This window comes from Thamnophis sirtalis, unplaced genomic scaffold (assembly GCF_051295495.1).
Source record: "Thamnophis sirtalis isolate CommonGarterSnake01/CBP01778 unplaced genomic scaffold, rThaSir2_p1.2 scaffold_2, whole genome shotgun sequence".
Lineage (NCBI taxonomy): Eukaryota > Metazoa > Chordata > Lepidosauria > Squamata > Natricidae > Thamnophis > Thamnophis sirtalis.
In genome coordinates, this window is record NW_028261382.1 from 42887690 (window position 1) to 42904803 (window position 17114).

The following is a 17114-nucleotide window of genomic DNA, read 5'->3' on the forward strand; positions in this document are numbered from 1 at the left end:
GAAGGAACAACGGAGACAGAGAGAGAAAGTAAGATAAAATCAAAACAAAAAAACCAACAGCCGGAAGGCGATGGCAACAAGGGTCATATTTCTAGAGAGAGGGGTAGAGGGAAAGGTAGGAAGAGGAGAAGAGAAGAAGGGAAGGGGCAAAGAAGAAAGAGAAAAGGAGAGGAAGAAATGGAGGGGAAGTAAGAGTAGGAGAGAGGGCAGGAAGGGGAAGAAGAGGGGAGGAGTAGGGAAGGAAGAAAAGGGAATAAAGGGGAGGAAAGAAGAAAGTAGAGGAGAGGGAAGGAGAAAAGGAGAGGGAAGAAGAAGGGAAAAAGGGAAAGAAGAAAAGGAAAAGGAGAGGAGGAAAGAAGAAAGTAGAGAAGAAGGGAGGGAAGGAGAAAAGGAGAGGGAAAAAGAAGGGAAAGAAGAAAAGGGAAAGGAGGGAAGGAAAAAGGAAAGTAGAGAAGAAGGGAGGGAAGGAGAAAAGGAGAAGGAAGAGGAAGGGAAAGAAGAAAAGGGAAAGGAGAGGAGGAACTAAGAAAGTAGAGAAGGGAGGGAAGGAGAAAAGGAGAAGGAAGAGGAAGGGAAAGAAGAAAAGGGAAAGGAGAGGAGGAACGAAGAAAGTAGAGAAGGGAGAGAAGGAGAAAAGGAGAGGGAAGAAGAAAGGAAAGAAGAAAAGGGAAAGGAGAGGAGGAACAAAGAAAGTAGAGAAGAAGGGAGGGAAGGAGAAAAGGAGAAGGAAGGAGAAGTAGGATCGTTGTAAAACACGATGGACGTATGGGATGGCAGGAAAGCAATCTCGATTATATTTTTAATTTTAGGAGGAGAAATGAATTGTTACGAACGTCAAAAAATAACATATTAATAATAGCTCTGAGATTGCATATTTGTGAATGTAGGAATGGGAAATAAAAATAAAAAAAAACTTTTCAACCCAAAATAAAAGCATCATAGTTCTGGGAGACCCACATAAGGCCCCAAATTAATCTGGAAGAAGCAGGAATCAAAGGAAGGTTTGATTGCCCCCAAGGGAGAAGGTTGCACAGAGGGTCCTCGACTTACAACCGTTCATTGAGCGACCGTTTTGAACGAGGAAGGCCCTGAAAAAAGTGACTCGGGCTTACCACCATCAACACGACACTGAGCAACGGCAGTTCCAGTCCCCAAGGTGGTCGTAAGTCGAGGATCACCTGTAGAGCTGCAGGAGAAATCTCCCCCCCCCCCGTGGGGAATTAATTAACGGTTACACCTCTAGTGTAAACCTGACAGCGGACTCACAAAGGAGTTGTTGGGAGGAGTCGCTTGGGGAGTGAAGGTTTTCAGCGGGGATTGTTGGCTACACAACACGGTAAAAATAGGGACACCCACTCTAATCAGAAGCCCCCCCACCCCCTCCAGGGAGGGTAAACAAACAATAGATGCACAACAAATTAACAGGAGATATTTGAGCATGAGTACCGTATTTTTCCGAGTATAAGATGCACCAACGGAAAGGAGGAAGGATGAGGAGGGAAAGGAAGAAAGGGTAAGCAGAGGAAGTAAGGGAGGGGAATTAAGAGTAGGAGAGAGGGGAAGGAGGAGAGGAGAGAGGAGGGAGGGAAAGAGAGGGGAAGAAGAAAGAAGGAAGGAGAGGAGGAAAGAAGAAGGCAGAGAAGGGAGGTTGAGAAGATAGAAGGAGCGAGGTTGCTGCAAAATAAGATGGATCGACCCAAACTGTATTCTATATATTTGTAAGAATAGCAACAGCAATAGCAGTTAGACTTATATACCGCTTCATAGGGCTTTCAGCCCTCTCTAAGCAGTTTACAGAGTCAGCATATTGCCCCCAACAACAATCCAGGTCCTCATTTTACCCACCTTGGAAGGATGGAAGGCTGAGTCAACCCTGAGCCGGTGAGATTTGAACAGCCGAACTGCAGAACTGCAGTCAGCTGAAGTAGCCTGCAGTGCTGCATTTAACCACTGCGCCACCTCGGCTCTAAATTATCCTTAATTTTAACGATAAAATTAATGGTAAATAGATAAATGTTAAATAGTAACTATCAGAGTGTATATTTGTGAATGAATTTGAAAGAGAAAAATTAAAAAAAAACTTTTTAATTAAAAAAAAGATGCCCCTTTTTACATCCCCCCCCCAAAAAGAAGGTGAAAATCTGGGTGCATCTTATACACTAAATACAGCATTTCATTCCAAAACCCCACCCCACGCATCCCATTTGAGACCCGAGGGCAAAAATGAGCGAAAAATGGACCCGTTTTTTCACAAAAACGGGACTGTTTTTGCCCTCCCGAGCCTCCGGGAACACTCTGCGCCTTCCAAACTCTCTGCAGCCCCGTTTTTGCAAAAAAACGGACTCATTTTTCCCCAACCAAACCCCCTTACGCATCGCATTTTTGTCCTCCGTGGCACTTTGCAGGTCTCTCAAACTCTCCGCATGGCCTCCTTTTCACAAAAAAATGGGGAAAGTTTGCCGGGGAGGGCAAAAACTTTTCTTTTTTTTTAATATACCTCTTCAAAATCTTGGTGCGACTTATACTCCGGTGCATCTTATAGTCCAAAAAATACAATATTTAAAAGGAAGATTTTGGTTGATGCGGGAGTGGGGGGGAGACATTTGCGATACTTCATGTGTGCTGTGCCACCCGTGTTTCTATGGAAACAACGTGCTTTTCTCTTATGTTAATGAGCAGTTGGTACCTTTTGGGTGCCTTCCCGCAAATCAGCCTTGCGCTTCAAATAAAAAAAATCAGAGGCGGCCGGGGGAAAATTAAAAGGGGAATCAGAATTTGGATCGTCCGGTCGTGCAAACTAAGTGTGTGTGTGGGGGAGTCTTCTGAGTAGGACAGCGAGGGTGGAGAGAGAGACGTAAGTCAAAAAGGAAAGAGAGTGAAGATTAGAAATTGCTCCCCGATTGCAGATCGTCGTAAACCCGGCAAGAGAGAGAGACGGACGCAAAGCGAAAGAATGGAATCAAGGAAGGGGAACAATTGCAGTTCAGGGTTGAAAAGATGCTCTCAGTCATCCAATTTTTCTGCCAGATATTTCATGACCCAAGTAGGTAACATCATCAGTGCTAGAAGGGAGTGGGGTTTGCAGGAGGCAGGAGGAGGAGGAGGACTGTGGGGTCCTTTGTGCTCTCTGACCTTGGTGGTTTTCTTGCAGACATTTCATAACCCAACTAGGTAACGTCATCAGTGCCACAACAGTACACTTCAGAACTGCAACAACAACAACAATCCTGCAAGGAAGGAGCTGTTTCTCCTCTGCAGAACCTGCCCAGGAGTCTCGGAGAGTCACGAACCAAGGAAGCGAACTAATTGTCTCGCCTGCAAACTCCACTCCCCTTTCGCTCCTCTTTTATTGCCTCTGGGAGGGGCCATTCACCGTCCACCTGTAGCCTTCCTCCCAAGTCGACCCCTGTTCTTTAGCTGTTCCCTTTGTTTAGCAACTCTGCGCATGCGCACACTGGGAACAGGCTCCAGCTGTTCTTCTGCCTCACTGATGTCTGACTCTGAAGGCAGCTGATAACTCTCAGACGGCCTCAACCCCATCTCTGCCTCCGACACAGAGCCCTCATCCGAGCCTTCCTCAGACTCCAGGACTGGGCCAGGTTCCTCCCCAACCCTCCTCACTATCCGAATCTGTTGCCAGATCCGCTGGCGGGCCACAATACTTACGGTTGTTGCTTTGTCTTCCAGTCGGCTCAGAACCGGAGTCCTGTTTGAAGGCGGGCTCGTGGTCATCAGGATATCCTGGGGACGTCCGTACTCCAGGGCCTGCGGGTCTATGTTGCAAGTCCTCAGATAGCCTTCCGTGCGAACGGAGAGGAGCGGAGCGGCAGGGCGGCCGTCGAGGCCGGACGTCACGTTGACCCTGCGGAGGGACGAGCTCCTCTTCAGAGCCAGGGCGCCCAGGCCCAGCTTGTGACTGCAAGATGGGCTGCGGTCTTGGAGGGTCAGCCGGTTCAGCGCCAGGCTCAGCTGCTCCTCGCCGCGGCTGCCCGGGTGGCTCAAATCCCCGATGCTGATGGACTTGGAGCGCAGCAGGTTGCTTCGCCGGCACTCGGAGTCCGGCCCGCCCAGGAGAACTCCGGGAGGCATGCTGAACGAGCTGCTGCTGGAGACTGTGCAGGCTTGTGGGCAGCTGGGCACCCGGAGGGCGTGGTCTGCTTTGAGGGGTCCCCGGCGGGATGACGACGTGCCGCGGGGGACCTCGCCCCGCTTGGAGGCCCTGCCGCGCTCCAGCTCCATTTTCTTGCTCCGTTCCTCCACGTTGCCCGGCCTGGGGGGCAGAGGGCGGAGTTTGGAAGCGGCGGTGGTGTTGAGGGTGGAGAGCCCATTGGAGAGGGCGGAAGAGGAGCAGCAGGCACGGTGCTCTTGGCTGGGGGCCCGGCACCCATTGAGCAGCTTGTGGGTGGCTTTCGGCTGGGAGGTGATGACGGCTTGTTCTCGAGCCCGGCTCATGCGATGTTCCGACGCTTGGGGCATGGTGGAGAGGAGGAGGTGAAGAGCCCTGGAAGGAAGAGGAGAGAGGGAAGAGCGAAGGGTCAGGCCACCATCCGAAAGATCCCCGTGTCGGGGTTCCAAGTGAAGGCCCCGTAGAAAGCAGAACTCCCAAGTGGTTTACAGAGTCAGCATATTGCCCCCAACAATCCGGGTCCTCATTTTACCCACCTCGGAAGGATGGAAGGCTGAGTCAACCCTGAGCCGGTGAGATTTGAACAGCCGAACTGCTGAACTGCAGTCAGCTGAAGTAGCCTGCAGTGCTGCATTTAACCACTGCGCCACCTTGGCTCTATTCTATTCTATACTCTATATCTTATTCTCTATTCTCTTCTCTCTTCTATTCTGTTCTATTCTATTCTATTTTATATTCTATATTTTATTCTCTATTCTCTATTCTCTTCTATGTTCTATTCTATTCTATATCCTCCTATTCTATTCTATTCTATATATCTTATTCTCTATTCTCTTCTCTCTTCTTTATTCTATATTCTATTCTATGTTCTATTCTATTCTATTTTATTCTATACTCTATATCTTATTCTCTACTCTCTTCTATTCTATATTCTCCTATTCTATTCTACTCTCTTCTCTCTTCTATTCTATATTCTCCTATTCTATTCTATACTCTATATCTTATTCTCTATTTATTCTCTTCTCTCTTCTATATTCTATTCTATTCTATGTTCTATTGTATTCTATTCTATACTCTATATCTTATTCTCTATTCTCTTCTCTTCTTTTCTCTATTCCATTTTTTATTCCACTCCATTCTACTCTATTCTGCCTACAAGGCCCCCATCTAACTCTTCTGCCCCTCCCTATCCCTTCATCGCATCGTGGCAACCCTGAAGTCTCCAAAATGCCCCCGGACGGGTTCGGTTCGAAGTTGACGCCACCAACCGAAAGATTCCCCTCCCGATTTGAATGTCCGAAAGCTATCTTTGAGGACAGACAGCTCGGCTGGGGAAAAGAAAAAAAACGGGACTGTGCGAAATGTCCTTCCGCCGGGCAACACAACAATACACACCTCTCGCAAGCGGAGTGCCTCTCAACTCTGCTGGCCCCTCGTTCACACCTCACGGAGGTGGCTGACTGCACTGGGGTTCCCCTTGGCTGTGGCCCTGCAAAAGAGAACAGGAAGCGGGGCTCACGCGGTGGCGCTTTCAGTCCCCGCACAACGCCGATAGCCGCCGAGATTTGGAGAAACGCCGCCGCAGAGAGATGGTTACCAAAAAAATTAAGAGACACGAGATTTAAGCCTCGGGGACGTTAGGAAGCAGCCTCAGCTCCACCCTAACGCACAGGGCGTTAAGAAAGAGAAGAGGAAAGCAGAGCCAGGTTTGGCAAATTTTGTTACTAGAGGCCATATCCACAAAGTAGGATTCCACACAAACTTGTTCCTGACTTAATTGGCTGGCTGACAAATAGACTCTTCCACCCCGTCTCCCAAGGGGAGAGAAAACAAGTTGTAGCTTAAAGGTAAGCTTCTCCTGAGTTCTAGCTTCTCGCAAACACACTTCCACCAAGACTGACAGGGCAAGCCGCTTGTATATAAACAGGGAGCAACCCCACTCCCTTCCAGCACTGATGATGTTATCTAGCTGGGGGATGAAACGTCTGCAAGAAAACCACCAAGCTCAGAGAGCACCAAGGACCCCGCAGTTCTCCTCCTCTTCCTCCTTCCTTCCTTCTTCCCTGCAACCCCCGTTTCCTTCTGTTGATGTTACCTAGTTGGGTCATGAAACGTCTGCAAGAAAACCACCAAGCTCAGAGAGCACCAAGGACCCCACAATTCTCCTCCTCTTCCTCCTCCTTTTTCTTCTTCTCCTCCTGCTCCTCCTCCCCGCAATCCCCATCCCCTTGTACCACTGATGACGTTTCCTAGTTGGGTCGTGAAACGTCTGCAAGAAAACCACCAAGCTCAGAGAGCACCAAGGACCCCACAATTCTCCTCCTCTTCCTCCTCCTTTTTCTTCTTCTCCTCCTGCTCCTCCTCCCTGCAATCCCCATTCCCTTGTACCACTGATGATGTTACCTAGCTGGGTGATGAAACGCCTGCAAGAAAACCACCAAGCTCAGGGAGCACCAAGGACCCCAGAATCCTCCTCCTCCTTTCTGCAAACTCTACTTCTTTCTAGCACTGATGATGTTACCTAGCTGGATAGTGAAACGTCTGCGAAGAAACAACCAAAGCAATCTCAGAGAGCACCAAGAATCCCACAGTCCTTCTCCTCCTCCTCTCTGCAAATCCTCCTCCCTCCTGGCACTGATGATGTTCCCTAGTTGGGTCCTGAAATGTCTGCAAGGAAACCACCCAGCTCAGAGAGCACCGAGGACCCCACAGTTCTTCTCCCCTTCCTCTCCTTGATAACATTGCAGTTTCTCTAAGTTTCGGTATTGTTGGAAGGCTACTGATAGTCCTCGACTTACGACCACAATTGAGCCCAGTTACCGCTACGCAACACAAGTCGCTTTCGCCTCATTTTACGACCTTTCTTGTTGTTAGGTGAATCATTTAGCCATGTTCATTGAGTCACACGGTCATTAAGTGAACCTGGCTCCCCCATGGAACTTGGCTTGTCCGGTCGGAAAAGGGGAATCACGTCACTCAGAGACACCACAAGCTGTTTGTTAAAGAGTCTGCATTTTGATCACATGACCCACAGGGCCGTAAGTGTGAAAAACGTCCGTAAGTCACTTTTCTTCAGTGTTGTTGTAACTTCAGATAGCCATTAAGTGGACTGTTGTAAATCAAGGACTACCTGTACTTGACTCTGGCAGCCTTTCTTGCCTAGCCAACTGAGAAACATCTCATGCGATCCCCTGATATTATGGGATGGCTTAATCACCATGAACTCAATTCCCATCCATTTCAACTTCAGGCAAAGCAGCCCAGTTGAGGCTGGATGTCAACACTTACAGCTGGTAGATGCTTTGCATATTTTAATATTAAAAGGAGCACCCAAATGAATAAAAGTCGAGCACCTTTTATAATTTAGCGTGGGCAAGAAAGGCGTGACCTGACAAATGTGCACATTACAAAAACACGCTGACGAAACCGCAGCGAGAAAACCACGTCATAAACGCGCCCACAACGCACCGACAAAACCACGCCCACAAAAGCGCGATTTCAGTTAAGGTAAGGGTTAGGTTTAGGGTTAGATTTATAACTCGCGGTTATTACTTGTTTGTTGAAGGCGCGCTTTTGTCGGGGCGCTGTTGTTGGCGCGCTTCTGTGCTCATTCGTCGGCGCAATTTAGAACTCGTGGTTTTCTCGCTGCGGTTTCGTCGGCGCACTTTTGTCGAGCGCACATTTGTCGGTGAACCCAAGAAAGGTTTGTTCCGTTGTCAGTATAGAGAAAATTGCACCTCGCAATTAACTGAAGTAAAAACAAAAAATTCTAATAGTCCTTCCAGAATTATTTCAAAATCTGCTCACCGCATTTTTTAAAATCAGGCAAAACAAATGAGTGAGAATGACATATTATAAAAATGAGAAATTCAAAATTTCCCAACTCTAGGAAAAGAGCCAGCGCTGTCCGAAGACGTCTCTGTGTTCATGGGGCCGGCATGACTCAACGCCGAAGGCCCACGGAACGCTGTTCCCTTCCCACCAAAGGTGGCTCCCATTTTTCTACTTGCATTTTTTACCTGCTTTCGAACTGCTAGGTGGGCAGAAGCTGGGACAAGGAACGGGAGCTCACTCCACTATGCGGCGCTAGGGATTCGAACCGCCGACCTTCCTGACTGACAAGCTCAGCGTCTTAGCCACTGAGCCACCGCGTCCCTATTCAAAATTTGGGTTATGTCAAATACATATTTAGTCCACGAGTAGAGCCGTAGAAGTGGACAGCAACATTTTCTTCAAAGAACGTAGGCAGTTTTCTCCAGAAATCAGCCCAGAAATAAAGGCTATTTTTAGCTTCGGTGCCAATAAACTGTCATTAGATCTATCCTCATCAGATGGCTTTACTCATCCTTAAAAAGAGTGTTAAATTACAGTAGCAACCATAGAGGCAGGCTGGATAGGAAACCCCACAATCTGGGCTCAATATGATGACAAATTATTAACAATTAGCAAACCTTCTTGCCTGAAAAATACACCAGACAGAGCAAGGAAGGAAAAGGCGAATAAAGAAGAGGAATCCATTTCCCACCTAAATCCAACTCGCTAAGGAATTGCAATCTGAATCAAAGCGATCAGATGAATAATGGAGCAGTCCGGTAAACAGATCCAATTACTAACAGTCTTATTAGCTAGCAGCTAATTTCCAAGAGGTGAGGAACATCACGGTAAGATGGCCAGCATATAAATTAGATAGGTGGGTGGGTGGAGGGATGGATAGGTGGATAGGTGGATAGATAAGACAGACAGGCAGACAAATAAGACTAGCAGAGAGATCTTTAAAAAAAACTTTCAACTTTACATGCTCTTTTGCTGAAGTTCGGTAAGTATTAGGTACGACTGTAGTTGACATAGCGGGGAGCAATAGAAATTGTAGTTCTTGGCATCTAAAAAGGGGGAAATCAAGGGGAGGATCATTGGGGCCTTAGGAAGGAAGGGAGCGAGGGAGGGCACAGAACACTGCTCCCTTCCCACCAAAGGTGGTTCCTATTTTTCTACTTGCATTTTTTAAAGTGCTTTCGAACCGCTAGGTTGGCAGAAGCTGGGACAAGGAACGGGAGCTCACTCCGTTATAGCAATAGCAATTAGACTTATATACCGCTTCATACGGCTTTCAGCCCTCTCTAAGCGGTTTTACAGAGTCAGCATATCGCCCCCCACAATCTGGCTCCTCATTTTACCCACCTCAGAATGCGGGTTATGCGGTGCTCGGGATCCGAACTGCCAACCTTTTCATGATCAACAAGCTCAGCGACGTAGCCGCTGAGCCGCCGCGTCCCTCTCAATAATATTGAGTGCAATATATATATATATATAAAAAAGGGAAATATTTTTTCTGTGGACCGCCACAATTTTCTGGTGGTTGGTGATCACTGCTATAAACCATCCTTTTTTTGGGGGGGGGGGGAAGAGGGGGGAACCTCACAATCATGTTTATACTTAAATCTGTTATCTTATACAGGTTTGACAAAATAAATAAAGTAAATAAGTGGATTTCATTTGCAGCCCCCCTTTTTCACCCGCTCTTCTCCAACCTTGCGCCCCCGGGGCTCATTTGGGGATGGGGACCACCAACCCAGGGGCAGGCCCGAACCCTGCAGCAATGATGGGCTTTGTAGTCCTCCAAAATTTCCACACTATAAACCATCCTTTTTGGGGGGGAAGAGGGGGAAACCCCATAATCATGTTTATACTTATATCTGTTATCTTATACAGGCTTGACAAAATAAATAAAGTAAATAAGTGGATTTCATTGAGGCTTCCCACATAGCCCCCACCCACTCCCGCATGGGGTTTTGAGCTTCCCTCTTTTCCGACCTGGCGCTCCCGGGGTCTTTTGCGATGGGGACCACCTCACCCATCTCTCCGGCCCAGAGACGGGCAGCCACGATGGGCTTTGTAGTCCTCCGTTCCTGACAGGCTGGGGAGGGTCTCGGAGGTCCCCTAGATTCAGGGGCAGACGGCGGGGACCCCTCCCCATCTTCTGAGCCGGTGCAAAGGGTGGACCCCCCCCCCACAGGAATAGGGACGCCCACCCCCCTCTCAAGGACCCCTCTCCTGCGGCCGAGACTCATCCGCCTCTCCCCCCCACCGCCTGCAGGTTACATAATAATGCCCCCCCTCGCTCTCCACGCCTCTTGCCCACCCCGTGTGACACCTATATAATGTATAGGCGCCCCCTTCCCCCCCTCACCGCCCCACACAGGCCTATCCGCATCCCCCCAGCAAAGGGGCACCTCGGTTATAACGGCGCTTTCGGGACCCACCCACCCCTGTCGGTGGGCCGCTCGCCCCGGCTCCCTCAGCGGCCCCGACGCCCCCACCCCCGCGCCCCAAAACATAACACCACCGCCGCCGCGAAGGCCGCCAAGCGTGCGGGCCTCACCGCCGCCGCGACGCCATGGCAACGGCTCCTGCCGCTCCGGCCACCATCTTTGTTCCTCCTCGCCCTCCCGCGCCGCGTCGCGCTTTGCCCGGAGCGCGGCCGGCTTCGGGGAGGAATTTTGCGCAGGCGCCGACTCGCCACGGCCGGCCCTCGGAAGCGCCGCCGCTGAGGGGGGCGGAGTTCCTGAGCGGCGCATGCGCGGCTCGCCGCGTTCTCCGCTCGCCTCTCTCTGTAACGTCATCCAGGAGGCGCTTCTTGGTTTTGCTGCCGGCTTTGCAGCGCCCGCGCGCGGTTCTCGTTGCCAGGGCAACGGGGAGTCGCTTTCCGCAGATTTAAAGAGACCGCGGCATGTGTTTAAAAAGCAGCCAAATTGCAATTGAGAAATAAAGGATATATATATATATATATATATGTATGTATGTATGTATGTATGTATGTATGTATGTATGTATGTATTTATGTATGATGTATGTATAGCATATATATATATATATATATATATATATATATATATATATATATATATATATATATATATATATATATACATACATATATATATATATGCTATGCATACATACATATATATACATATATACACACACATACACACACACATATTGTTAGAACAATTAATCAGTGGAACAACTTGCCTCCAGAAGTTGTGAATGCCCCAACACTGGAAGTCTTTAAGATGTTGGATAGCCATATTATATATATGGTATGCCCAAATATGGGAGGAAGATCACTACTTCCATTCTCTGTCCTTCGGCTCGTCACAAGAGACCATCCAGGCAAAAACCCAATATTTTTTACTGTTGCCTTTATGTTACATTTTGTTGTATTTGTGCTGATAAATAAATAAAGGGAGACTAGTATAGATCTATTTCAAGCTATTTAGCTCTCATCAGCTAGCCATACCCTTACTGGGATTGGAACCTGGGCTATATTACATACTAGGCAGACTTCTTAGCCATTAAGCCACAGGCTCTTATTTGTTATCAGCGAAGCCAGGGTGAAAGGTATCTATTAGATTTTTTTTTTATTTTTTTTATTTTTTGGTATGGCTAGCTGATGAGAGCTAAATAGCTTGAAATAGATCTATACTAGTCTCCCTTTATTTATTTATCAGCACAAATACAACACACACACACACACACACATACATATATATACACATACATATAGACATACATACACACACAGTATATATACCTTGTATTTATTATTATGGTTTCCCTCAAGGAAACAAAATGCAGCCCCTTTTGTTAATAGGATTTTTAAAATTGAGAAATAAAGGATATGTATGTATGTATGTATGTATGTATGTATGTATGTATGTATGTATGTATGTATGTATGTGCCCCACAACAGGATAATGCAAGGTTGCCCAGCGATGAAATTTTGAATGTAGGAATGCTGCAAAGGTCCTTAAATGCACTTTTTCAGGGCTGTTGTCAGTTCGAATAATCAACCAAGTCAAGGATTACCTGTATCTTCATTTGAAGTGAAATTCATTTTTTTAAAAAACCATCAAAAGCTTGAAATCTATCAATGGAATGCAGGGAACAAAATTAAAACCAGGTTGAGAAAACAACAAGCAAAGAAAAAATGAGGGTTGTGAACAGACTTCCTCCCAGTGACAGGCCAAAGAATTTATTTGCAAATCAGAAATGAGATCACGGGCGTTTTGTACAATCCAGCTATTTTTATAATGGCATAAATTGAAAGAAAACCTTGAGACATTTCCTTGCAGAGGTCAATCCTTCCGGTCTTGTTTTAAGTTGTTTGCATTCTGTGTTTTCAATAAACTTTTTAAACAACTTTCAAAAAAAGCGGCATGTAAGGCGGGGTTGGTCTCCAGCGCTCTGAAAAATTGGCATGCTGGTACTTTCCTTTAAATAAATAAACAGAGTCATATCCGTCTCGGTGAACTCCAAATAATGGTAACAGATCAGCAGGTTTTTTTTTCCTCCCTGTTTGTTTCGTTACAGAGACACAACGCACAATTTTGCTAGCAATCCACAAGAGAGAAATTAAGACACAGAAATATATGACAGTCAATATCACGGATCCGTGTGCTGGAGGGTCTTAAGAGAATCAGTGAGATAGGGCCTTCATTTGTCCTTGTGTTCAATCAGTCCCTTGGAAATCAGATCAGGAATCTCTACAGCCAGCCATGGTCCCAGCTGTAAGACAAAGGAAATGACCAACATTTCACAAAGTTGGCCTGGATGTGCCAACATGGCTCTCCATCACCTCTTGCCCCTTTTTAGAATTTTAACTCTTATAGACATTTTAGCAAATCTTTCATGGGTCTCGTTTACATCACATTTATTTAATCTAAGTATTTCATCTGCCACAACATCTATCAGCAAGTTCCGATTTCAAACAGTCATTAAACAAATGGCCGTAAGTCCAGGATTACAAAAAAAAACATTGTTTTGCTGACAGAAATCTGTCACTGCATTTTTTGCATCCAATCTGACTCAAAACATTGCTCCTGGTTCTTTGCAAATTCTACTCTCCTTCCAGCCAATCGCTCCCTGACATGTCAGAAACTCACCCCCAAAGCCATGAGGTGGGCTAGTCCAAATTTGGGTACATTCCGAGCCCACAAGGGTTTGAAATGGTCCGTGAGGCATATCTTGCCTCCCCTACAAGGAAAAAGAGAGAGAGTGCCAGGTGTTAAGAAAGCACAATTGACAGAATAGAAATAGCCCTTAGACTTATATACCGCTTTCACAGTGCTTTACAGCCCTCTTTAAGTGTTTTTACAAAATCAGCCTCTTGCCCCCAAGAATTTGGGTCCTCATTTTACCCACGTCGGAAGGACAGAAGGCTGAGTCAACCTGGAGCATGGTGACATTCGAACTGCCAAATTGCAGGCAGCAGAAGCAGCCTGCAGTACTGCACTCTAACCACTGCGCCACCATGGTTCAGAATAAAGGAGATCTCGTCGGCATTAGATCAATAGCAATATAGCAATAGCAATAGCAGTAGACTTATATACCGCTTCATAGGCCTTTCAGGCCTCTCTAAGCGGTTTACAGAGAGTCAGCATATTGCCCCCAACAATCTGGGTCCTCATTTTACCCACCTCGGAAGGATGGAAGACTGAGTCAACCCTGAGCCGGTGAGATTTGAACCGCTGACCTGCTGATCTAGCAGTAGCCTGCAGTGCTGCATTTAACCACTGCGCCACCTTGGCTCTATCAAGTATTTCATCAAGGATTGGTTTTAAGCACAACTCACCTGTACATTTTGGCTGTTTTGCCATCCAGTTCTGGAATAGCGATTTCTGGTGCCGTAGTTGGATAAGTAACTGGAATCTGAAAAGGAAACAGCGGCATGTGATTCTTAGAGAAAAAAGTCCCATCAAGACGGAGGAGACCAGGAATACAAATTAATTCAGAAAAAATAAGGAAAAGGGGGAAAGGAATAAGAAAACGTCAACTAATACACAGGGTAAAACTTACATCAAACTCAACCGCAAATTCATATTTCAAGAGATTGTGGATGTACCAGCACTTCCCATACCATCTACGGAGAGGAAAACAGAAAGGAATAAGCGTGATCCCCTTTTGCGACCTTCTGACAAACCAAGTCAAAGGGGAAGACAGACTCATTTAACAACCACGTGACTACCTTAACAACCGCAGTGAACTACTGTGGCAAGAAAACGGTGAAAAACGGTGGCTTAATTCACTTAACAACTGTCTTGCTTAGCAACAAAAATGGTGGGCTCAATTGTAGTCATAAGTCAAGGATTACCATCCAAAATTTTTGAAGAAAGTAAAGGGAGACTTCTGGATGTCAGAAGTGGTGTACTTGAGACAATACACAGATATATAAATAAGATGAAAACTGTTAGTATGTGTATTATGATGAGAATAATGATGTTTAATGTCATGATATTATTACTAGAAGATATTAAGAAGAAAAATGGAGAGTTTTATAACGTTTAAATGATCAATATATTATAATGCTAAACTTAGGGAAATAATGTTAATTATGGATGTGAAAGATGTGGCAAAAGAGGAACGATGTTGCACACAGAGACGTTTGTACCCAGACGACACACGGCTTAAGGAAAGATGGAATGTTTATTTTTGTAATTGCCTTCATCTCCCTTACCTGGTACCTTCCTTGTTAGATTCCAATCTGAACCAATCGTTATCGGCATTCTTGTTGTTCTCCACATACTACAGAAAAAGAAAAGAAAAGAAAAACGTTTTGCAAAGCAACAAGGGATGCTTCAATCAGGCACGCTCCTGCCCCAAACTTTGCAAATTCAACTTAAATTTCAGGCTTCTAGGTCTCCCTGGATTGTCTTTCCCACGACCGTATTAACTCGCATCACCAGAAGGGAAAGGAAGCGTTCTTGCGTCCTGACTTAGTTTGACCCTCTGGAGCCACCGTCGGCAAAGGGAACAGCTGAAATAAAGCCACGTAAGTCTCCGGCATATAATTCTCCCTGCCGTTAAGTAGACCAAGCACGGACCTTAATGAGCGCTTGGTACTCCTCCTTCAGCCGCTGGATCCACAGCTCCTTATCCCGCGGACCGGCGTTGGTTTTCAGTAACGGCAACGCAGCTACTACCTGCCGGGTCGCCTCGTCCGCCATCTTTACTCAGGGAGAAAGAAGGAAGGCTGGACCGGAAGTGGCTTCACTAACGTAAGAGCAAAGCAGCTACAGCCATCAAAGCCGAAGGGCTTCAACCGGAAATGCGTAAGGAAAGGGCAGGGCAGGGAAAGAGCTGGAGCCGCCATGGTGACTGCTGGCGGAAGTTGCAGGCTAGTAGAATAATAGATTTAACAGTATAGTACGTGTGAAACGAATGTGTTGCGGGTCGAAGGCAGGTCGTGATGGGAGGGGATGCGAATGACGCATCGTGCTAAGCCCTAACCTGATTGGTTGGTTGGTTTGTACTGTCAATGTATTCTTTTTATATATGTATTATTTATGAATGTGCAATATATGCGTATTCTGTATATATATATTATATATTGTGTGTATGTATATTTATACACATATATACTGTATATATCATATATCATATACATGTAATGTGTGTGTATATATATATATATATATATATATATATATATATATATATATATATATATATATATATATATATATATATATATATACACACACACACACACACATATATACAGTATATATAAATATACATTTAAATATACATATAAATATACATACAGTATATAAAGTGTATGTGTATGTACACATACACACACACATATACACACACACACGCAGACATACACATAGTGGCTCAGTGGCTAAGACGCTGAGCTTGTCGATAAGAAAGATCGGCAGTTCGACGGTTCGAATCCCTGGCACCGCGTAACGGAATGAGCACCCGTGACTTTCCCCAGCTCCTGCCAACCTAGCAGCTCGAAAGCTTGTAAAAATGCAAGTAGAAAAATAGGGACCACCTTTGGTGGGAAGGGAACAGCGTTCCCTGCACCTTCGGCATTGAGCCATGCTGGCCACATGACCACGGAGACGTCTTCGGACAGCGCTGGCTCTTTGGCTTTGAAACGGAAATAAGCACCGCCCCCTAGAGTCGGGAAGGAGGAGCACATACACTATATTGCCAAAAGTATTCGCTCACCCATCCAAATAATCAGAATCAGGTGTTCCAATCCCATGGCCACAGGTGTATAAAATCAAGTACCTGGGCATGCAGACTGTTTTTACACACAAGAAGGGGTTGCTCTCAGGAGCTCAGTGAATTCCATTGTGGAACTGTGATAGGATGCCACCAAATCCAGTCATGAAATTTCCTCGCTCCTAAATATTCCACAGTTCAACTGTCAGCTGTATTATAAGAACGTGGAAGTGTTTGGGAACGACAGCAACTCAGCCACAAAGTGGTAAGCCACGTAAACTCGCCCGACATCAGTGTGTGACCTCACAAATGCGCTTCTGGAAGAATGGTCAAAAATTCCCATAAACACACTCCTAAACCTTGTGGACAACCTTCCCAGAAGAGTTGAAGCTGTTATAGCTGCAAAGGGTGGACCGACGTCATATTGAACCCTTTGGATTAGGAATGGGATGTCACTTACAATAAGTTCATATGCGAGTAAAGGCAGGTGAGCGAATACTTTTGGCAATATAGTGTATGTGGAGGGGAAATTTTACCTTTACATAAGTATGTCTATCTATATCTATATAGATATAGATATAGATATAGATATAGATATAGATATAGATATATAGATATATTATATTTGTGCTGATAAATAAATAAAGAGAGACTAGTATAGATCTATTTCAAGCTATTTAGCTCCAATCAGCTAGCCATACCCTTACTGGGAATCAAACCTGTGCTGTATTGCCTCTTAGGCAGATGTGTTAACCACTGAGCTACAGAGCTCGACTCCTTATCAGCCAAGCCAGGGTGAAAGGTATATATTTAAAGTCACAACCCCTGGTATGCCCAAATATGGGAGGAAGATCACTACTTCCTTCTATCTATATATAGATATATAGATATATAGTTTTCTGAGGTTTTCGCGGGTGTTAGTATGTAGGTCTTTAGTTATTCGGGTTTTCTCCCGCGTAAAATTGGA

At 45.9% G+C, this 17114-nt stretch overlaps 2 protein-coding genes across 2 annotated transcripts in view; both read right to left on the minus strand.

Annotated features, from left to right (window-relative positions):
* USP21 (ubiquitin specific peptidase 21) overlaps positions 1-10701 on the minus strand; it is a 24256-nt gene extending 13555 nt beyond the window's left edge. The window contains exons 1-3 of the mRNA XM_087705165.1: positions 10506-10701; positions 5522-5615; positions 3667-4501 (exon numbers count right to left, since the gene is read on the minus strand). Coding sequence (XP_087561291.1) covers positions 3667-4501; positions 5522-5615; positions 10506-10701 — 1125 coding nt within the window. The remainder of the gene's footprint in view (positions 1-3666; positions 4502-5521; positions 5616-10505) is intronic.
* A 1446-nt stretch (positions 10702-12147) lies between these two features.
* UFC1 (ubiquitin-fold modifier conjugating enzyme 1) lies at positions 12148-15155 on the minus strand. The gene is made up of 6 exons (XM_087705167.1): positions 15010-15155; positions 14643-14710; positions 13985-14048; positions 13761-13837; positions 13072-13162; positions 12148-12694 (listed from the first exon to the last, which is right to left on the minus strand). Exons 1-6 carry the CDS (start codon positions 15130-15132, stop codon positions 12623-12625), a joined length of 495 nt encoding a protein of 164 aa, XP_087561293.1. The 5' UTR covers positions 15133-15155; the 3' UTR covers positions 12148-12622.
* Between the last annotated feature and the right edge of the window lie 1959 nt (positions 15156-17114).

Bases quoted from the DNA above. Each gene is read 5' to 3' on its own strand.
- UFC1 (XM_087705167.1), bottom strand. From the start codon at position 15,132: ATGGCGGACGAGGCGACCCGGCAGGTAGTAGCTGCGTTGCCGTTACTG. The intron at 14,049-14,642 runs GTAAGGGAGATG...TCCTCTCCGTAG, and splicing joins TCTAACAAGGAAGGTACCAG to ATGGTATGGGAAGTGCTGGT. The intron at 12,695-13,071 runs GTGAGTTTCTGA...TTTGTCTTACAG, and splicing joins CCCACCTCATGGCTTTGGGG to CTGGGACCATGGCTGGCTGT.